Here is a 23,489-nt window from a genome sequence, read left to right as displayed (position 1 = left end):
TATGTATCTTCAAATATTATAAAACAAATTTATTAGAATCAATTAAATTTAATAAGAAAATTAAATTAAGTTTAATTACTGTTCAATAAAAAAAATACTGTTTTTAAAAATATATTTAAATTTTATTATAATATAATTAATTTATTAATTATTGAATTTTAAGATTAGTGTGATTTTGAAATTTGCTCTATTCACCTTAAAATATCAAAACTATACATTTTATTCAGTTATAGCTAAATCTAATTTAAATATGTCAGTTGTCATGTCAGCCAATTGCTTAGAGCAGTGATGTGGATGACATGGTGTCAAAAAAAAACGGTTCGATTTAAAAAAGAAACAGAACATATAAGATTTGACTAAATCTGGTGATTTTTAAAAGGTTTGCTATTACTAACACAAGACGTATAAGTTTGACATTTTTTGGTGATTGCCAAAATTTTATTACCAATAATTAAATTAAATTAAATTTGTTTATTTTTTCAATAAGCTCATAACACTATTAAAAAAATCCAATACAATTTAAAAAATAAATTATAGTTATTTATTAAACTATAACAAATTTATATCTATAATTCTTTTTTTTAAATAAGTTTAAAATATATTTCTTAAAATAATATTTACTATGTTTTGATTTGACAAAAATATAAATTTTAACATGTTTTATTTGGTTTTAAATTTTAAATTTTTTTATTCAAAATTAAATTAGACCATAGAATAGATAATTTTTGATTTCTTAAAAAAACTGAAAATTGAGCATATATATATATATATATATATATATGACATCTAATTTTTAAAATTTAAATTCAATTTTGAATTTTATTAATTTGGTTGAAAAAAAATTATAGGAATAGAAAAATATAGCCAAACTTCAAAAAATATCAAACCTTAGCGATTTTTGTCAGTTATGACCAAACCTTTCAAAATTTGCAAATATAACCCGTTTTGGAAAATTATGTTCCTTTTATAGTCAAGTTCGAATCAAGCCGATTTTCTCACCAACATGACAACCATGTATATAAAATTTAATCATAATAAAATATCAAACATTTGCGTTTTATGTTATAATAATAAAAGATTTAATCACCATAAAAAAATCAAACCGATTCAAAAATGGATATAAAAGAAACATAATTTGCCAAAACGAGTTATATTTGCAAATTTTGAAAGATTTGGTCATAACTGATAAACATTGCAAAGGTTTGGTATTTTTTGAGGGTTTGGCATAAATATATTATTATTTAACAAATAATTTTAAAATTTATAAAAACTATTTTTATAATTTAAAGAATTAAAAAAATTAAATAAAATTAAAAGGTAAATTAAACTTGATTTTTAACAATTATATCCTTTAACCAAATCAACAAATTTAACTGAGGAAAAAACAAACAAACAATAAATAGACTAATTAATTCTGGCAGTTACTGAACTTTCATTTTTTCATTTCAGTTATTATTGTTTTTTAATTATTGGACTTGTATTTTTTTATTTTAGATTTACCGGCCAAAAATATCTAGTTGGCAACAAAAATTTGACATGTGACGTCTAAACATGTCTAGTTTTATTTTAAAAATTTATCAAACATGCATAATTATATTTTGAAAATGAAGTTTTAAACCAAAATATGTATATATGGAAAGTTTTTAGATAAAAAAATAAATTTCGGCTGCCATTTAAGTATTGTTGGCCGGCAAAAATTAATATAGAAAATGAAAATTAAGTAATCAAAAGAAAAAAAATTGAATTTTACAACTGAAATGAAAATAATTAAAAGTTTAGTAATTCTCGAGAATTATCCCAATAAAGTTGATTATACGGTGGAAGAAAATAGTTGATATTAGGGTTAAATAGTAAATATCTCTATCAAGTAACATACACCAACAAATCAAAACATAATGGCATCTCCAACAACAACGTGTGAATTTTACACTAAAAATACACTGTTATAGTGTTTCATCTCCAATAACTAACTCTATTTTTCACTTCAAAAGAATATTATCAGCATATTCCTAAACAATAAAATTTTATACATTTTACACTTATACCAATCAATTATTCAATACTTACAAAATACATCCATATATTTATTTATAATAAGATATATTAGTATTTTTAATTATGTTTGTTAATTTTAAACAATTATATGTATTTTTATTTATGTTTTGGTTATTTTAAATTTAATGCCGTTCTTGTGTTCTTTTTAATTGTTGAATTAATTACTGCAAATCTACTTTATATATATATATATATATATATATATATATATATATATACTTTTTAAAATTTATGAAATAACTATATTCATTAAATAATAAAAATCATTAAATATATCTTTTTTATAAAATATTGAATTAAATACTACAAAAAATTATTTAATATTGTATATTTATATTCCCATTAAATTGAACATTCTTAATTTAGACTATATTGTAATAAAAACTAATAAATATTCAATAATATTTTTTTAAATGAAGTAGAAAACCAAATAGAGTTTTCTATTTTTTTCTCTTACAGTATTCTATTTTAAAATATACTAAAATATAATGACTCAAATATATAGAATAAAAAGATAAAGCATATTTTAATAAAGTTGGATATAGAGTTGGAAAAGACCAGCATACCAAATTGACAATTTGGCGTGCTGTTGATGGCTTAAGGCAGCCAAGGTTTGTTTAGTAAAAGCAATTACCAATTTAAATGCCTTATCCAGTCTGGTAATTTGTGGATTGTTGAGTTGCTATCTGAATATTGAAGTCAGCCAACCTTCTTTTAGTGAGGAGGAAAAACAAAATATATAACATAAACACACCTCTTTTTTCTCTCTAAAAAAACCCTAGCCGCCGAGAGTTTTCTTCTTATTTCTTCTCCGGCTGCCGTCAATGGTTTGATTTTTGTTGTTGACGGTAGCCATCCCTTTATTTATGTTATTTTAATTTAATAGAATATAATAAATAGCGACTCTTTTTTATTTTTTTGATGGATTAAAATCTATCAACGAAGCGCAATTCATTTACCAAGAAGTGAAGATAGATCGAAGATCTTTCATCAATAAAATGGAATCGTTTATGAGCTATATTAGTTTTATTTGTTTTTCATTGTTTGTTTTTTTTCTGAATGTTTATGTTGTCCTTTCATTATGAAAGGTTTGTTGTCCTTTCTCTGTGAAAGGTTTGTTGTCTCCTTTTTATATAGGAGTTTGCTGTCTCTTTTTTATGAAGGAGTTATCAAGTGGGGATTGAATGGAATGCTCTGAGTTTGTGGGTGATTGAATAAGTTTTGATCGACGAGTGATCGAAGACTGCACTTATTTAGCGAAACAGTTAATAATTTATTTTTATTTTCGTAAGTAAGATCTGCGAATCAGGCAGCATGTTGTCTGTTCCATGTCAGGTCATCGGATTTAGTTTTCGAATTATTCCGAATTTCTTACAAATGTAACTGTTTCATATTCGATTTAATGAGATTTGATGATTTCAAAAAAAAAAAAAAACAAAATATAAATTTCCAACTCAACGTTTAAGATTGGAGTTCTTTTCCGCATCCAATAACAATGAATAATTTCTCTATCATTATTTATTGAAAATACTTATACAGTTTATATACATAAAAAAACTATTCATTCAAGAATATTCGATATTTTCATTTTTTTTATCTACATTTTAACTTTAAAAATTATTGATTTTAATCTGATTTTTTTATTACAAAGATAAGCCAAAGCCAAAAAAAAAACTAAGAAAGCATGTAGAGAGACTTCAACGATGTCTTCTGAAACAAACTGAAATATGCCTGAAAACATGTTTTCGTAAATGATCAGTCCAAGAGAATGGGTAACAAGTATATTAAAGGCCATAAAAAATGGCGAAATCCAAAGCTAAAAACTTTAGCACAAAAAGTGGATCACATGGAACACACTAAAGGCTACAACATAAAGCTAAGAGAAGCTACAAGTTTGAGAACAAAGTACACAGAAGATTCCTGTAAAAATCCAATCCCGAGTAAAAAAGTTCCTATTGCTAAATTTAAACAGCCAAACTGCCTTAAAGAAGGAGTCTTTTTAAGCAGCGTTGTTGTGAGGGAATGCATTGCACTGTCCGTGTTGAGCTTAATCCAGCCTGGAGGAGGCGGGTCCCATCCAATAATAGCATCTGTTTTCGGAGTGATCCCAGGATGAGACAGCTTAGCGAAACGTTGCACATGATCCGTGTAAATCACCATTGCTAGAATGGAGCGAACAACTTCTTCTGAGCTCTTTTGATCACATTTCAATTATATTTTAAAAAATCTTGTTTTTGTTGAGTAATAACAAAGAAGAGTTGAAATTATATGAAAACAAAGGAAAGTGAAAAAAGTCATTTTTCTCTTTCATCTTCTTTTTTCTCGGCGCTTGATAGCACCTTGCTATTGTACGCTTTTTCCGGAATGGCGAGGAAAAGAGCTAAGATCCCGTCTGCTACTCTGGTGAATAAGACCACTAATGATAGCGAATAGGCTCCTAGTCCTGTGTTAGTTTCTTCTCCTTTGATTGAATCCACCATTGTTCCATAGATATTAATCCTAAATCTGAAGTCGATACTACAACAACAAATCTGATTGAAGAAGATGTCACTATCGCTAGACCAGTGTTAGTAGAAGAAGTTAATACTGGATCTAAAAAAGAAGATAAGATTGGGAAAGAAGTTCCAACTAAGAAATGGAGTTCTCTATTTGATAATAGAGCTCGGTGTTCCTCCAGCGAGCTAAAATACATTCCCCGACGGTGAAGGATGGGAATAGATTTATCAGCTTCAACTCGAAAGATATTGCTAAGGAAGAAGACAAATGGAAGTTTGTGATCGTGGGTTGTGTTTATGGAATGTTCCCCAAGTTTGAAAGGATTAATTCGTTTGTGAGAAACAAATGGAATAAGTATGGGCTTAAGAATGTTAGTAGAATTAATTCCTCCATGTTTCTGTTTGAGTTCAGCTCATAGGAAATATGTACCAAGGTTCTAGGGTCAGGGCCGTACACGTTTGATCAAAAGCCATTGATGCTAAAGAAATGACATCCCAGAATAAAAAGGACCCAAATGAGATCAGGTCTGTTCCTATTTGGATCCAACTTCCTGGTCTACCTTGGGAGTTTTGGTCAATAGGGATTCTAAGTAAGATTGGGAGTTACTGTGGAACTCCTCTATACTGTGATCAGTGCACCAATTTTCTATCCAAATCAATGGTGAAATTTCAGGTTTTTTTTGCAGGGGGTAGGGGGCTCAGACAGGGGGACCCTATCTCCCCTTTGATTTCTTTGTCCTGTGTATGGATTATCTTTCAAGATCCCTAGATTTCAACACTAGAATAGTGTCTAGTTTCAAATATCATAGTAAATGCAGCAAGATTATTGTCACGACCCAAAATTATTGATCCGAGACCAGCACTAGGGAACGGGAGTAGTAGCTCCGGAACCCGTAGTAAGCCTAAAACCATTGTTAATTTTTCGCAAATATAATACAATATATACATGAACGGAAGCAAACAAACATATATATATATATATATATATATATATATATATACACACAAATATTTACACTAACTATTCTAGTATCCACGTGGGCTCTAGTTACTGTACCTCATACAAACTAGTCTCACGGGATTATATACATACTAGTGTGTCAAAACATATCACCGACATCTGGTGCCGTGAACAACACATATCATATGTAGCCTACAGAAATATATAAACAAAGACAACAAGTAAAACATATAATCAAAATGTACTGCTGTCAAGGCTACGACTCTGTCGACACATGACCACTACTGCAACACTATGGAAGTCAAGGACGGTACATGTAGGGCTGACTTCCAAACTCCAAAAGTTGATCCCTAACTAGGTCCAGACACTAAGCACCTGAAAGACATCAAAGGTGAGGGGTCAGTATTTGGGAAAATACTGAGTGAGCTTGCGTTTTACTAACGATATTATTATAAAAACATAGCATCACATTTCTAATAAAACAAAAATACAAAAATACATATAAACAAGTATTTGATCCGTTCGAAATTAAAATCCTAAAATTTAGTACAATTTACAAATATTCAAATCAAACTAATCAAAATGGTCCGACCCGGGAGTGTTCACACTCAACCACGTCAGCCGTGACCAAATCTCTTAATCTCAAAGTGTGGGTCCAACCCACTAGATACGAGACTCATGTTACTTTAACCGAGTTCTCGCTCGTATCGAATTCTTATCCAACTTCGAAATTCATATTCATATACATATCATTTTTCATATTCAAACATACTAGACTAACTCGATACTGGTGATCACACAACCTATTGACACCCAATAGGTAGCTAGTTTCTTCGGATCTCATACTAGTTTTTCGTACATAAGGCTTGATATGAACATATAATAATCTAGCAAACATTCATAACGCGATACGTTTAAATAATAATGTAAAATATAACATCAAATTACATAAATAAATAATACACAAAAGTAAAGTGCAACTCACAAGGGCACTGTGCGTCCGCACAGTGGGTGCTGTGCGGGTGCACAGCCCGCACAAGCTGTGCCGGCGCACAACGCGGCAGTCCCCCGCACAGCCCCAGAAACGTCGTTTCCGGACGCCTCGACGTGCTCCTATCCTCCATACGCCTAAAAGACACTTTAATTAATAAAACCCGCATCCCCGTTCTTTCCAAAAACGTCACAACGACTAAAATACGTCAAATTCATTATCTTACTCAAAACAGCAAACAAATTCCAAATTTCAACAATAATTCTCGAAGTTTTACCTTAAAACAAAGCTTGAGATCGATAGAGCTTTCAATTCCGAAGAAATCGATGCAAAAATAGCTTGAATCGGACGTCGAACGGAGAAACAGCGAAGAAACGATCTTGATCGATGAAGCTGCTGGATTCCTTCTTCTACGTTCTGATTCTTTCTTTTCAAATGTGATGTTTATATATAGTTTGGTAAAATTTCTCCTTTGATCCCTCCTTTTTTTATTTGTTACAAAATATCCTTTAAACTTTTCTTTTATTCAATTTAGTCCATAGCTCAATCAATTAATACTTTAATTATAGCTTATACGTATTATTTATATCCAATAAATAATACGACCCGAGAATTTATATTTTCCCATTAAAACTTATAATTTCCATTATTGAGACGTAATTGGCTAACTTACCATTTTAGTCCTTGAACTTTATTTTGTAACTTTTCTTGATATTTTTCCTTTTAATTCCACTTCTAACTTTTCAACTGATATATAATACTAATTTCCGCATGATTACTTCTCCGTAACCGACCTACTAGAATTTTATTTATATCGATTCCTCGGAAGTCTTTACGATATTGCCACTCCGGCAACTCAAAACTGGACACATGGTCCAATTAGATAATTAAATATTTTGGGGTATTACAATTATGCTATGTCATCTTGCCTTTGCTGATGATTTATTCTTATTCTGTCATGAGGATATGTTATCCATCAAAATTCTTAAAGACACCCTGTCTAACTTTTATGGTATTTTAGGTCTGTATCCAAACCCTCTCAAAAACTGTGTTTATTTTGATGGTATCATTGGAGATAGAAAGAAAAGTATTCTGGACTGTCTAGGGTTTCAGGAAGGGGACCAGCTTGTTAAATACTTAGGACTTCCTTTGATTTCATCCAAGCTATCTAAAATGCATTATAAGGGTCTTATCAATAGAATCACTAGCAGGATTGAATCTTGGTCTGCTAAATGTCTTTCCTATGCTGGAAGATTACAACTTATAAATGTCGTGCTTCTTAGTATGCATACTTATTGGTGTACTTGTGATCAAAGGGGTAGAGGACTGCTGATGGAAGTTTTTATGGCATGGTTCAGATTCTGAGAGGAAAGGCAGTCTAGTCAACTAGCATGATGTTTGTATTAGAAAGAGTAATGGAGGATTAGGTATTAAAGCTATCTTCTTATGGAATGTTGTTGCAGTTGCTAAAAACATTTCGAATCTTGTGTCCTTCAAGCCTTCTCTTTGGGCTACTTGGGTAATAGATAACAAGCTCAAGCATTCTAATTTCTAGGGCATATCAAAGCCTTTAGACTGCTCCTGGAGCTGGAGGAATTTGCTCAAGATCAGACCCCTGATTGCTTCTTACTTTGACTATAAGATTGGTGATGGTAAGAAATTTTTCTTTTGGCATGACCCTTTGGCCAAATGGTATCTCCTTAGCTGACAGGTTCCCTGAGGTTGACATAAAAGCTTACTGATTTGCCAAAGAGAACTAAAGTTTGTAATGTTTGGAAGAATAACTCTTGGAATTTACTAGACCCCCTAAATGATGCAACTTAAAATGCCTGGAACTTTGTCAAGGACAACTTCACCTTGGGGGCTAACATTGAAGATTATGTCAACTGGAAATGTCATAGAAGTGGCAATTTCTCTATTGGGAGTTTGTGGAAGAATCTGGTTCCTGAGCATGATAGAGTAATTTCGTGTAATCTGATTTGGTTTCCTGGTAACATCCCAAGGCATTCTTTCATCATGTGGTTGGCTTTAAAAGACAGACTCATGACCAGAGATAAATTGAAAGCTTGGAAGGTAACTAATTCAGATTCCTCTTGTTTTTGCAATGCGCATAAGGAATGTGTGGAGCATCTGTTTTTTGACTGCATTTACTCCAAAGAAGTCTGGAAAGAAGTTTTAAGTCTAATGAAGCTGACCAGAAGGCCCTTGACTTGGAAAAGAGAAGTGGATTTTTTTATCAGAAGAGCAAATGGGAGATCAAAAAAAGCTATTTGCAGAAGAACCCTATTTATTGCTACAGTTTACTTCCTATGGAGAGCTAGGAATGACCTAGTGTTTAACAAGAATGTTCATCAAATTGATGTAATAGTGTAATACCCCAAAATAATTAATTAGCTAATTGGACCACGTGTCTAATTTTGATTCGCCAGAGTGGCAATATTAGAAGAATTTCTGAAAAGATAAAGTAAATAAGTTTCAAGTAGGTCGGTTTTGGGAAATTAGTTATGTGGAAATCAAGGTTATATTTCAATTCTAAAGTTAGAATTGGAATTAAAAGGAAAAATGTCAAGAAAAGCTCAAAATAAAGAGCAGGGACCAAAGTGGTAATTTAGCCACTTTATGTCAAAAATGGAAATTTATAAGTTTGACGGGAAAGTGTTAATATCGAACTTCGTATTATTTATCGGATATAAATAATACGTATAAGTCGTAATAAAAGAGTTTAACGATTTAGCTATGGACTAAATCGTAAGAAGGAAAAATTTAAAAGATAAATGATAAGAAACAAAAAGAAAGAGGACTCAAGTGAGCTTTTAACCAAATCATATATATTTAAGGAATTATGAATGAAGAAGAAGAATCAGAGTCCAGAAGCTTCAGTCGATCGATTTCCGTCGTTTCGCCGCCGTTTCTCCATACGACGTCCGATTCACGTGATTTTCGCGGCAATCTCTTCGGAATTCAATCCTCTACTGATCTTGAGCTTCATTTCAAGACGTGTCAGTGAATAGTGGAGTCAGTAGAAGCGGACTAGCGAGGGCATACCATCAGATCGATCATATCATTTCTTGGATTGCGGTCACTGTGAGTTGTACTTTTACTTTCATGTATTAAAACTATGTTATATATATATATATATATATATATATATACTGTTTTCACGCATCGCATTATATATAATTGATTGAAATGTTATATGCTTTATTAATTTCTATATACGGGAACTAGTATGCGATCCGAAGAAACTAGCTACCTATTGGGTGTCAATAGGCTGTGTGATCACCAGTATCGAGTCAGTCTAGTATGATTGCATTGAGAAATGACTTGACGCAGCTGGGAGCTGTTGATGAATACGAAATTTACGATTGGGTATATGATTTAGATACGCAGAGTGAACTCGGCTACGGTGTAGCCTGGAAGTCCCCGTATCTAGTGGCTGGGCCACCAGCGAGTTGGACTCGCAATTGATATTTACGATTGGATTGAATGATATATGTTTATTCGGGAGATGTGTCGCATGCTAGGATATTAGTTTCGTACGGATCAAATACATGTTTACATGTTTTACATTAATATTTTCTTGAGATGCGATGCTATGTTTTTATATTAATACTGTTAGTAAATGTCAACTCACTCAGTATTTCCCCAAATACTGACCCCTCACCTTTGATGTCTTTCAGGTGCTTAGCTTGTGGGCTTAGCTAGAGACCAATTTTGGAGTGCAGAAGTCATCTGTATATGTTAGTTTATGACTTCTGCTAATGCTGCAGTAGTGGTCCTGTGTCGATAGAACAGTAGCCTAGACAGCAGTTTATTTCATTGTATATATTTACTGCTGTTATTGTTTATATGCTTTTGATAGGCTACGTGTTTTGTATATAATCCACGGCCCCAGATGCCGGTGTGATAGTTGGAGACACTAACTGATGTGTATAGTACCGCGAGGCCAGTTCGTACAGGATACGGTAACTAGAGCCCGCGAGGTTTCGAAACAGTTAGTGTATATATTTGGTAATATGTTATATATGAGTATTTGCTTCCGTTGTTTATTGTTATTTGTTTATTATTTGCGAAAAATAAATTGTGATTTTAGGCTTGCTACGGGTTCCGGAGTTACCACTCCCGTTCCCTAGCGCCGGTTGCGGCTCAATAGTTTTGGGTCGTGACAAATAGTCCAAAATATTATGTTTTCTATCCAAAGGCATATGTAAAGTACCTGCTTGAAGTAGTTGTTCCTATAAAGACAGTGTGTTGCCTCTGGTGTATTCCAGTTATTCTGTAGCAGCTATGTTGTTAAAACCTGTTTTTTTGGTCAATTGCAATTCTGTTCTTTTTTGGTGATTTACCAAAAAAAAGAAAGGAACGTTGTCCCGTGGAGGATAGAGGGCAGCGGACTGGTGGTGATGGTAGAAGAGGAGTAAAATAAAAAAAAGACTATTTATAATTATGACATAATGTTAGGAGGTAAATAATAATTTTTTTTTTCTTCTAAAAATAAAAAATATTTTTTAAAAAATCTAGTTTATTTGTAGAAATTCTTATTTATTTATTGGTTTTTTCTTGTTTTGAAAATTTATGGGTTTGTTTATTTCATTTTTCTTATGAACACGTTTTTTATTTGTTTCTTTGTTCAACTGATATTTTACCCTAAAATAAGGTAACAATAATTCCAAAAAGGGAAGCACAAAAAAAGAAAAAAAAAACCATTACTGCCATTTCTAGCTTCTTATTTCTTCCTTCTGCACTACTCAATTTCTAGGGTTCATTTCAATTCCTGGTTTGCTCAATTTTAATTTGTCAATTATTTTCACTTCTCATGTTCCCCATCCAACCATTCCTGTAGCTCTTGCTGTTGTTTCTATAAATGAAATCATCAGACTTAACCCTAGGGTTTACATCAAAAACGACGCCGTCGTCTTCCTCTTCTCACCGTAATCAAATCGCCGACGATTCAATCTCTCTCCAGCTCGATTCCAGCTTCCGTGACCCCTCCCATCCACCGGCACGGCCAGTCCCACTCCAATTGCTGGAGCCACTCGGAGAAACTCACTGTAATAATCAAAATGGCAGCTTAAGCAGTCAAAACGACAATTACAACAGAAAAAGTATGGAAAATGGAGGGGATGATTGTGAAGGAGGGGAAGAAGAAGGGGATGAGAAAGAAGTGAAAATTTTAGGGTATTCAATGTGTTTAAAACGAAGAAGAGATAGCGAATTAGTATCGACATCTACGTCTTCATCGTCGAATTGCTCGAAAAGAGCGGAATTAAGCCTCGAGGAGCGTCGGGAGTTGGTTAAATCGTGGGGGAATCAGCCGCTATGCGCGGCGGATACGGAAATATTTGAGATTATGGAGAAGGAAAAGGATAGGCAATTTAAAGGACTTGAATTGATTGCCTCTGAGAATTTCGTTTGTAAAGCTGTAATGGAAGCGTTAGGTAGTCATTTAACTAATAAGTATTCGGAAGGAGCGCCTGGTTCGCGGTATTACGGAGGGAATCAGTACATTGATGAGATAGAAACCTTGTGCTGGAAAAGAGCATTGGAGGCTTTTAATTTGGATACCGATAATTGGGGTGTGAATGTTCAGCCTTATTCGTGTACGTCTGCGAATTTCGCTGTTTTTACGGGATTGTTATTGCCCGGTGATAGAATTATGGGATTGGATAATCCTTCTGGAGGGAATACAAGTCATGGGTATTATATGCCTAATGGTAGAAAAGTTTCAGGTGCTTCGATTTTCTTTGAGAGTCTGCCTTATAAAGTGAATCCACAAACTGGGTATATAGATTTTGATAAGTTAGAGGAAAGGGCAGTTGATTTTAGACCCAAAATTCTCATTTGTGGGGGGAGTTCGTATCCGAGAGAGTGGGATTATGCTAGGTTTAGGCAGATTGCTGATAGGTGTGGCGCTGTACTGCTGTGTGATATGGCTCAGATTAGTGGTCTTGTTGCTGCTAAGGTGCTAATCCTCTATACAATTAATTGTTGGCTATTGATTTGTGTTTTAATGGAAACAATGCATTGTAGTTTGTGTTGCTTTTGTTTCAACTTATTTGTGATTTTCGTAGTTTTTCTTTGATATTAATTGGACTGCGTCTAACTAGTTTGAGCTCCACGCGCTATTTAGTTTTTGTCGCCTAATCTACTAGATTTGCCATTATGTACATCACCTGTAAGTTTATGCATTACAGATTCTGATTTCTTGCGTATCAAGAATGCATGTGTAGCTTGTGGTCATGGTTACCTCTTGGAGGCTTTAGAAGTTCTCTTTGTATATCTTGTATCGTTTAAACTGTAAAGTGCTTTCTCTACTCACTTATCTTTTATATGTGCATCGTCAGAGATAATATATTATGGTTTTGTGCTGACTGGTTATATGATAGGATTCTCTATAAGGTCTAGAGTTTCGATTGATAGCAACTCTCATTTGGTTAATTAAATTGAGCGTACAGTATGATAAACTTGTACTTGTACACACTTCGAATCCAATGGGTATATGTGCGCATGGTGTGTTAGAGCCTTATTTAACTTCCGAAATTTCTGGGTGGGTTGACTGGTAATGTGACTTTGATCTTTAATTTTCATAGCTACAACATATAACAAATAATTTAATAATCTACATGGCGGGAGCATTCTGCTGGCTTCTGCAGGGTTTTTTACTCCTATGTAAGCATTTACAGCCTATTAAAGTCATCCTAATAGCTATTCAGTGTCTTTCCAATTGTACTTAATGCAAAGTTCTGCTTTTGAGAAGTGCAAAAAAAGACATTTTCTCTAAGAGGAGACATGAGTTAGTAGTATTGTGTTGTTTTTTATTAGTGTATCTTCCCATTAGTAAATAAATCTTATCTGTGTGATTGGTGTATTTTAGAAGTCCATAAAGACATGACTGAAGATATTTGTTACAGCTTGCATACTGTGTTCAGCTACATAATTCATGCTCTGGCCCCCTTAATTAGATGGGTCTCTAGAGTACAAAAAAGGTGGAGCTTAACATCCATATTTGTTACTTCTATCATTTTGTTTGAAGATAGTCACTGAAGACTTCATTTGTGGTTGATTTGACAAGCTTGTGAAGTTAAAATTACGTTGGCTCTTCTTAAGTTACAATTATTTTGTAATTTTTTTCCAACTGGCATACTAGCTAATAGAAACAAGAAAATGAAAAAAACACCTGCTTATACTTCTTGTTTTATTTATACAGGAGTGTGTGAAACCCTTTGATTACTGTGACATTGTTACCTCAACAACTCATAAAAGTTTACGAGGTCCTAGAGGAGGTATTATTTTCTATAGGAAGGGAATGAAGCCAAGAAAAAAGACAATGATAGTAGGTCAAGGAGAAAATAACGATCACTATGACTTCGAGGAAAAGATTAATTTTGCTGTATTTCCATCATTGCAAGGTGGACCACATAATAACCATATCGCTGCTCTCGCCATTGCTTTAAAACAAGTTGCTACACCTGAGTACAAAGCGTACATGCAACAGGTGAAGAAAAATGCGAAGGCTTTAGAATGTGCTCTGTTGAGAAGAAAATGCAGACTAGTAACTGGAGGCACAGACAACCACATGCTACTTTGGGATCTGAGGCCTTTGGGACTAACAGGTCTGGTGCTGTTTCATGTTTTTGTTCATAAGATTAATACCCAGTTTTCTTCGTCTGATCAAAAAACTATATTTATGAAACTGTATTTACTTGCACAGCAGATCATGTTTTAGCTCAATTTGCATCGTCTGTCTGAAAAGGAGCATAGCTTGTTTGACGCCTTTCCAGTTCCTACACTTAATGCTGCCTGTAAATGTTTTTTCTACTCCTTAACAGAATAACTTTTCACCTAAAAAGGTCATTATTCCCACTTTATGGAAATAAAGCATTTACTGGAGCAGAAATTCATAGCTGTATTACACTTCATATAAAGATCACTGGGCCTCTATAAAAAATGGAATTTTGTTTTGCTTCCCCGCTGCATCTTGTTCTGAACGAACTATATATTCTCGTACAAGTTCCAATCATTATTCTGTGGCAACATTTGCGTCCTATCTTTGTTGATTGTCGCCTGATTTGTTATGTTGCTACTTCATTATTCTGTGACTATTTGTGTGCTCTCTTTGTTGAATGTCGCCTGATTTGTTTTATTGCTACTTAACAATCTTACAGTCTCCTTTTTGTTTTTGTTTTTTCAGGGAGAATTTATGAGAAGGTCTGTGAGATGTGTCACATCACTGTAAATAAAATTACTGTTTTTGGTGACAATGGCACTATTACCCCCGGGGGAGTAAGGATAGGTAAGTGAAGTTTTTGGTGGATATTGTCCCCTTATCATGCAGGTCTTGACTTAATAATTTGTAAATCATTTCAGGTACCCCTGCTATGACATCAAGAGGTTGCCTAGAATCTGATTTTGAGATAATTGCTGATTTTCTTTTAAGAGCTGCACAGATTGTGAATAATTTGCAGTTTGAGCGTGGGAAGGTTCTCCTTAAGGGTCTGCAAAGCAATAAAGATATTTTAGAGCTCCAAAGTCGAGTTCAAACATTTGCAACTCAGTTTGCAATGCCAGGTTTTGACTTGTGAATGGGTTTTTAGATTCAAATTTAGACCTTTCAGTATTGGTGTCGCATCTGCAGTGGTTTTGGCCTTTGATCAACAATTTTGTACCAAATTTTTCCTTTTGCTGATCCTGGCTAGCTACCAGTAGCCACAACATAGAGGAATTTTGGTGTCATTTCATGGATGATGGGAGGATATGTTTGTTGTTAACATGCTGTCCACTTTCAGTCAGTGGTAGTGCTTTCTGGATTATTTTTTGGTGGAATGGTGGTGGCACCCAAGTGATGGATTAAGCACTTTTGGTTCAGATAACTTGGAAAGCAATTTGGTAAGCTCTGTAATGATGGGTTGACATGGTATCTGGTAGTGACAAATTCAAGATCTTACTATGATTCTTAAAGAGCCTGTCAAGTATATGTCAAAGTTCTTGCATCAGAAATTATGCAGCAGTGAATTTTGTTTTTCACTATAGGTTACTGCAAGCAGAGTGTAAGTTCAATGGCGATTCGATTTGCCTTGCACATTGATAATTTACACTCCTTATTTACGTAATGCTGTTCTTTATCTTCTCGGTGTTCTTTTTTCGCTCATTAATTCACTGGTTTGGAAATGTGTTTTAGAGTTGCATAGGGAAGATGGGTAATGAGTTTATGTTTATGTCTTGCAATTGTGTAAAATTCTTTTTTAGTATTTTTTATTATAATTTTTTTTACGTCCAACTTGGTTGTGTGTGATTGTTTTGTTCCTTAGTTGAATAATGTATGATGCATTACGATATTGAAAGGTCTTAGGCTAAATCCATCATAAAATTCCTATACTAATAGTTTTTATTTCACTTGATCTTTGACGTACTTTTTGCATTTAAGTAGTCCATTAGCTATTTACTATTTAGTTTGTATATTTATGGTGCTTTTGCGCATGGAACTACAGAAAAACATCGTCGTTTTAATTGTATGAAATGACAATGTTTTAGCCCAAAAGAACCTCATGTGTTCAAAATAAACAGTAAAAGAAACACTTAGATGTAAAAACTCTGTCAAGGACCAGGCTTTTTATTGGCTACTGATTATGGGTTTTTAATTCTGCTGTCATGTATACAGATCTTTATTTCATGCAAAATAAAAAAAAATTGAAAAATTGAATTAAAAAACTAAACTGAACGGATAAATTCAATTTCGTTTGGTTCAATTTGGTAGTATAATTTTGATTTTGTTCAATTTTAGATAGTGCAATTGAGCTCGACGGAAAAATCAGCTATCTAACTGGTTTGGCTGGTGGTATACCTGAAACGCTATACTAGAAATAATATATAGGCATAGGGATGGCAATGGGGAGGGGATTCCCCGTTCCCCGTGGGGACCCGCCCCTAATGGGGCGGGGAATCCCCACCAATTACCCCCATGGATACGGGGATGGGGGAAAATCATTCCCCAACCACGGAGATGGGGAGGGGACGGGGAGCATAGTTCCCACCCCATGGGGATCCCCATCCTCGTCCCCATGGGGATCCGATTTATATTTATGTATATTTATATTATCTTATAAGTTTTAGTATGTTATTTATAATTTTAAATAATTTAACGTAATTTTTTTTATTAGTTTCTATTTAGTTATAAATATATAATATTATAAAAGGTAATAGTATTTTCTATAATGATTTATTTTTCAAATATCTAACAAAAATATAAACTAAAACAACTAAAATTAACTGAAAGCTAATTAAACACAGAGAATTCGATATAAATAACATATATGAAAAACAACCTAAGGTAGAATCCTTTAAGTCTAAGCACACGATCATAATATGATCTAGTGGAAGTTAATTTTAAGCAAATAAAATATACTTAACTTATTTGTAAATATATTCTAATCATAAATTCATATATTGAAATCTTTTCTTAATGTAATTTGTAAACATAACGGCTTTCACACACGTTGAAATAATATTGTAAATCTATTTTTAGCATTCCAAGCATTTCTTATTGATCAGACTATGCATATAGTTTCTCAACCTATATAAAAACATCAAATATGAATTAAGACTCCTGATTTTCTCAAGTCAAAAATAATTAAAATTTAAAAATCATCTTAATTAATACTAAAAGTTCATTAAATCAAAACAATCATTCACAAAAAAATTTAGGGTTCATCCAATTTAGATTTAGGAAAATTAGTTCATAATGTTGTACAAACTACAAGAAAAGTTAAAGAAAAAAAAAGAACAGAAAAACTCATACTCATAAGATTTTTTCCAAATCTTGAATCTTCACTTTTTGTAAGTTATCGTTCTTTTTTGAAAAAATTACTTTAAAACTCTTCACGTTTGTCATAATCCAATTTGGTATTCCTTATTTTAAAATTAAACAATTTGGTATCTAAGTTTTGATTTTATAAATTATAAAGCCCTCTGTTAATTCCGTTAATGATTAGAAATTTACTTTCAAATAATTTGGTACCTCAGTTTCAATTATATGAACGATTTGGTACCTCGGTTTCAATTATATAAATGATTTGGTATCTCATTTTCAAACGATTTGATACCTCACATTTCATTCGGTTAACGATTTAGTATCCATATTTAACTTAAAGGCCTTATAGTTTTACAAAATCAAAACTGAGATATCAAATCGTTTGATTTTTAAATAAGGAGTACCAAACTATATTTTTTATTTGGCTGGCTATCCATGGGCGCATTCCTTTTCGAGCTTTTCTCGGTCACAGAAACATAATAACGGCAGCAGGTATGGGGTGTGATTATTGTGGTGTTATTGAAACTAATGATCATATTCTTATACATTGTAATTGGGATAGAATTATTTCAAAGTTTGATTTGCTTTGGGTTTCTTTAGATGAATTTTTTATTCAATGGAAGACTTTGTTTCTGGGGTCTGCTTACTTGAGGCTATGGTATTGTTTATGGGATTAGACAATGTAAAATTTATGAAATTGCAGGAATATGCGAATCTTCCAACAAAAACGGACTAGTATTTGAGGATTTAGTTCATAGTTGTTTCATTAAGACTTGTAACTCTTATAAGTTTTGTAACCCTTCTTTTCCGTATTCTTGCTTGAGATTTCTTAGAAATCCAAATTGTATTTTGGGATGATTTTGTATTCTCTCTCTCACGCAGCCTTAATTGTGCGTAATCTCTTGAGTGGTAGAGATTTTCTTAACTACTTCTCGTGGTTGTTTTTATAATATTTTCATTTATAAAAAAAATTATAAATTATGATTAATATGAGAGATCTTAGAGTAATTTATTCTTTTTATTTTGTTCATCAAAATATGAAAACTCTACTTGTTTTCTCTGTGTTGCACAAAAACTAAAAATTATAGTATCTTATAATGCATGACAAAAAAAATTTAATGAACGATCTCCTCCACTTCATCTCTCATAATAGATTAAAACAAATCTAATGTTAGGAATTAGATTTGGTCTCTATATCTCTTCCCTCTGGGTTGGTAGAATTCATATTTTATTGTGTCTCAATATCACGTTATTTTGTTGAAATTCTGATTTCTTTCTCAACGTGAAAATCCGTTGGTTAAATTTAAAGAGACAAATTGACATATTCGGAATCAATTAACATACAATAAAAAGAGGTACGCTTTCGCTAATTTGTTATTTCAATAAATTAAATTGATATGATTTGGTTTATTAAGTCGTATAGGGTTTCAATATGTTATTTTAAGTAATTTCAACAACCAACTTCTTACTGAGAGTGTATTTTTCAGTATATGACCATAAGGCGTTCTAAACGGGTTCTAACTATAAAATGACACTTCTAAATTTTTTACATTCAAACTAATCCCATTCAATCTGAGTAGGTCCATTGCGGGAGGCAAACCTCTGACCTCATTTAAGTCAGAAGAGCGAATTATCAACTCATTTGCACTTAGAGTTTAAATAAGAGTGTTTTATACACTTATCAGTTGAATTTGAAAAGTTTACATATAATTCTAGTTGGCTAATAGGTTGAAAAAATCCCGACCTTTGTTTTGATTTTCAATTGCATCCCGACGTAGCAATTTTTTCAATTTTACCCTATTTCGGATTTTTGGCTTTCAATTGCACCCGGAAGCATTAAATTGAACTCTTTTTAGTTAGATAATATTCAAAATAGGTTCTTCATATTTATTAAAAAATCTAAAAATTCTACGATGTTATAAATTGTACTAAAAACTCATCTTCTTTATAAACTCAAAAGAGAATTAATTAGATTTATTTTAATAAATAATTTTTTTTTTATGGAGGAGGAGCATGCTCTTCCTCCGGCAGGTCCTCAACGGAGAAGCAGTTGCTCCTCTGTTGAGGAACTTCTGGTCCTCAATGAGGAGCAACAACTCCTTGCCTGAGGAGCAGGTCTGCTCCTCGCCTGAGGAGCAAATCTGCTCCTCCGTTGGAGCAGAGCTGCTCCTCCGTTGGAGCAGAGCTGCTCCTCCGTTGGAGCAGAGCTGCTCCTCCGTTGGAGCAGAGCTGCTCCTCCGTTAGAGCAGAGCTGCTCCTCCGTTGGAGCAGAGCTGCTCCTTGCCTGAGGAGCACATGCTTCTGGCCTGAGGAGCAGCAGCTCCTCAGGCCAGCAGCTGCTGGAGGAGGAGCAGCTGTTCCTCCTCCGAAAACTTAAAAAAAATTATTTTAATTTAATTGATTTTTTTTAATTTTAGGATTTATTCAATTTTTTTTAAATTTGAGGATTTGTTTAAATTTGTCCAAATGAATAAAAGTATAAAATGATCCTTATATATATATTTATTTTTATGTTTTAATACTATAATAATAAAATTATTTAATTTTTTTTACTTCAGTGTGCAATAGAAAACCAAAAATCCGAAATAGGGCAAAATTGAAAAAATTGATACGTCGGGGTGGAATTGGAAACCAAAACAAAGATGGGCTTTTTACATAAACATCTAACATTTGTAAAAATATTACTTTTATACGGGTAAGAGTTTTCAATATGAAAACTACCATCCACGCTGGAGATTATTACTTTTATACGGAACTAATATATATACTACTCTAAGTCAAACTCTCATAAACCAAATAATTTTCTCTCTCCTCAAATTTCTCTCTCCTTTCTCTCTCTCAACTCACCTTTTGTTCTTCGCACCAATCCGCCTCCGCCGTTCCATTTCCATCGTTTCTCTTCCATTGTTCCACCTCCGCCCGTTTCGCCTCCGCCGTTCCGTCTTCGTCTCACCGTCATCTTTTTTTTATCGTTTTGATTTCAGATTTAAATTTTTTTATTTTTTTTTTCATTTTGCAGATTTGTAATTTGTTATTTTTACTGTTTTTCCACCATTAAACATGTATAAAAGAGTATCTTTAGAGAATCTAATACTCATTTCATGTTATTTAGAATAATTCTGTGATTTTATGGAATAAAATTATGTTATTTCTGCATTTGTCTTATGTTTCTGCGTTTTTTTAATTATGCAGAACGATTTGTTGATGATGATTAATTGTTGAATTATTGTAATATCACAGTGTTGTTGATTTTATGTTGATATCAACTGATTTTTTTTATTTTAACATTGGCAAATAAGATAATATTGTCTGTGAAATAAATTAAAAAAATAAATTAAATTGAGACTACATAATGATATGGTAGCATCAGGGAAGAAGACAAATAATGAAGTTGAATTATTATAATGATATACTGTTGACATTGTGTTAATTTTCAGTTGATATTTTATTGATTTTAGCATTGGTGAAGAAAATAAAGATGTTAAATTATTATAGTGTTACAATGTTGATCTTATGTTGATATTGCGTTAATATTATATTGATATTTAGTTGATTTTAGCATTAACGAAAAAGAACAAATTATATGTGAAAATAAAATAAAAAAATTGAAATTAAATTGAAAAATGTTGAAAAAATAAAAATTAGTATAAAAAAGATTGAAAAATTTAAATCAATTAGTTTATTACATATGTTGATTTCGTGTTGATATTAAAACTGACGAAAAACATCTACTGTAAAAAAAAAGTCAAAATCCAAAAAAAAATAAAAAAAATAAAAAAAATTTAAAATTTAAATATATTATAAATATTAAGTGCATGAATATAATGGTGAAAAAAAATGATGAAAGAAAATATTGAAAAATGGGAGTTATTATAAAAAGTAAAGTTTTTTTTTTCAAGAAATAGTATAAAAGAAAAGAAAGTTGGTATGAAATGTAAAGATTTAAAAGGAGTAGTAAAAAAGTAAATATTGAAGAAAAATTAGTATTTCATATAAAAAAACCCAATAAAGATCAGAGTTTTTTCAGCTCATTAGGCATTTTTTTTAACAGAGATAGAGATTACAACTCTACAACTACAAACAAAACTACAAATAAATTATATATATACTACTGTTTACAAATTATGCAAATTTAAACGCCAGACATGCCATCCATACCGTTTACGTTGAATGCATCGCCGTTACGAATCCGCCATCATGTGGAAAACGACTCAGCCGCTGCTTCTGACTCCCTTGACTCTGTGAGTCTTCTCCAAATGCCTTCAATAGACCTTTAAATTTTTCTCCCTCTTTTCCACATGAGGGATTGAATCCAAGACTTTTAAGTCTTATGCCTCATTCTTTAGTCAATTGAGATAGGAGGTCATTGGCCATTTTAGTTTGGTTTGGATTGATTTTGAAAAATTAAATTGTGATATATAAGGGACCATAGTTTCTTTTCATTTTATTGATCAAATTAATGAATAAAAAATGGAAAACAAAAGGCTTATTCACCAAAAAATGCCAAACCTTTGCGTCTCGAGTCAGATTTAGCCAAACCTTTAAAAACCACCAGATTTAGCCAAACCTTATATGTTGTGTTTTTTTTTAGCCATTAGTGAATCGAACCGAATTTTGTGCCTACATGTCATCCATGTCACTGCCAACTTAGCAAAACTAGCTGACATGGCATTCCAAATCACTAATTCAAACCTAACCAAACCAAACACTAAATCAAACAAAATCAAATTCAACTAATTCAAATCAATTAAATTTTTATTTTAAATTATATTTAATTAAAATAAATATTAATTATCTCAATATTTTATTTTATTCCGATTAAAATTCACGCCGACTAATAAATTTAGTTAAATTTAATTTTAATTAATTTCTGTATAAATTTTAATTAGTTAAATAAAAAATATAAATCATCTAAAATTAATATAAAAAAAAATTAATTGCCGCTAATTTTTTTAAAATAATATTATTAAAATTTTCGATGCTTAAATATTTTTTAAAAAAATTAAATAATTTTTTTGTATCGAAAAATTCAGACCCACCGTGGTGGTGGATCTGTCAAAAAATGACAGACCCACCACCACGGTGGGTCTGTTTGAGAACAGACCCACCATCACCGATGGATCTGTTCTGAACAGACCCACCGGTCTGTTCAGAACAGACCCACCGGTGGTGGGTCTGATTTTTTGGTAAAAAAAAAATTAAAAAAAATATTTAATTTTTTCAGAAATTATATTGAAAAATTATTCCGGCGGTCGGTTTTTCGTATGCGTCTCGGTGGCGGCCGATTTTTGATTGATTAAAATTAATTAAAATGACGGTGAATTTTTTTTAATATTATAATGTTGAGATTATTGAAATATGAGTTTTAGTAATTAATTAATAATTAATTTAATTTATTTGGGTTTGATGTTTTTTGATTTATTATTTGGTTTGATTAAGTTGGGTTAGTGAATGTGCCATGTCAGCAAATTTTACTGAGTTGTAGGTGACATGGATGACATGTGGACAACAATTTCGGTTCGATTCAAAAATGGCTACAATTGACACATAACATATAAGGTTTGGCTAAATCTGATGATTTTTAAAGGTTTGGCTAAATCTGACTCAAAACGCAAAGGTTTGGCATTTTTTGGTGAATAAGCCAAAACAAAAGCTCCACTTTAGATCAAATGGAATCGAAAATCTTTTTCCTTTTTGAGTTTTAAGAAAAAGTAAATTTAGTAATATCAGTTTATTTTTTCCTCTCACACTTTTTGTTGTCCTTTCCTCCTCTCTTTTCCATCATTGTTCCACAACTGGAATCATTAGTCATTTACTATCACAACTCTAAAAAAGAATCTATATTGAAATACAAAAGATATGCAGGGGACAATCCATAATTGCAAATCCCACATATTTTTCTCTCTTCAAGAGTAAAACCAGCTGCAATGGAAAATAGGGAATGACTGACGAAAAATCTTGATTTAGTGATGGACTTCATCCTTTTATTGACGAAAAATCTTGATTTAGTGATGGGTTATTAGAATTTTTTTTCCTAATTTACCAACGGATTTCAGACCTGGGTCTGTTCTTCAAGACCCATGGGTTAATTTTTTGACCCATGGGTCTGATTTAATTTCAGAAAAAAATTGATTTTTTTTATTAAAAATATAAATTTTAGGGATTAATTTGGTGTATAAG

The 23,489-nt window shown here is 32.3% G+C and overlaps 1 protein-coding gene across 1 annotated transcript; it reads left to right on the top strand.

Moving 5' to 3' along the window:
- Positions 1–11,163: 11,163 nt before the first annotated feature.
- Positions 11,164–15,624, top strand: LOC126660712 (serine hydroxymethyltransferase 6-like). The gene is made up of 4 exons (XM_050354358.2): positions 11,164–12,464; positions 13,710–14,115; positions 14,694–14,795; positions 14,870–15,624. Exons 1-4 carry the CDS (start codon positions 11,367–11,369, stop codon positions 15,082–15,084), a joined length of 1,821 nt encoding a protein of 606 aa, XP_050210315.1. The 5' UTR covers positions 11,164–11,366; the 3' UTR covers positions 15,085–15,624.
- The last annotated feature ends 7,865 nt before the right edge of the window (positions 15,625–23,489 follow it).

The sequence above is a fragment of the Mercurialis annua genome, linkage group LG8 (genome assembly GCF_937616625.2).
Source record: "Mercurialis annua linkage group LG8, ddMerAnnu1.2, whole genome shotgun sequence".
Taxonomy (NCBI): Eukaryota; Viridiplantae; Streptophyta; class Magnoliopsida; order Malpighiales; family Euphorbiaceae; genus Mercurialis; species Mercurialis annua.
The sequence above is the reverse complement of the archived record's forward strand: the minus strand, read 5'-3'. Positions and strand labels throughout refer to the sequence as shown.

Bases quoted from the DNA above. Each gene is read 5' to 3' on its own strand.
- LOC126660712 (XM_050354358.2), top strand. From the start codon at position 11,367: ATGAAATCATCAGACTTAACCCTAGGGTTTACATCAAAAACGACGCCG. The intron at 14,116-14,693 runs GTCTGGTGCTGT...TTGTTTTTTCAG, and splicing joins GAGGCCTTTGGGACTAACAG to GGAGAATTTATGAGAAGGTC. The intron at 14,796-14,869 runs GTAAGTGAAGTT...AAATCATTTCAG, and splicing joins CCCCGGGGGAGTAAGGATAG to GTACCCCTGCTATGACATCA.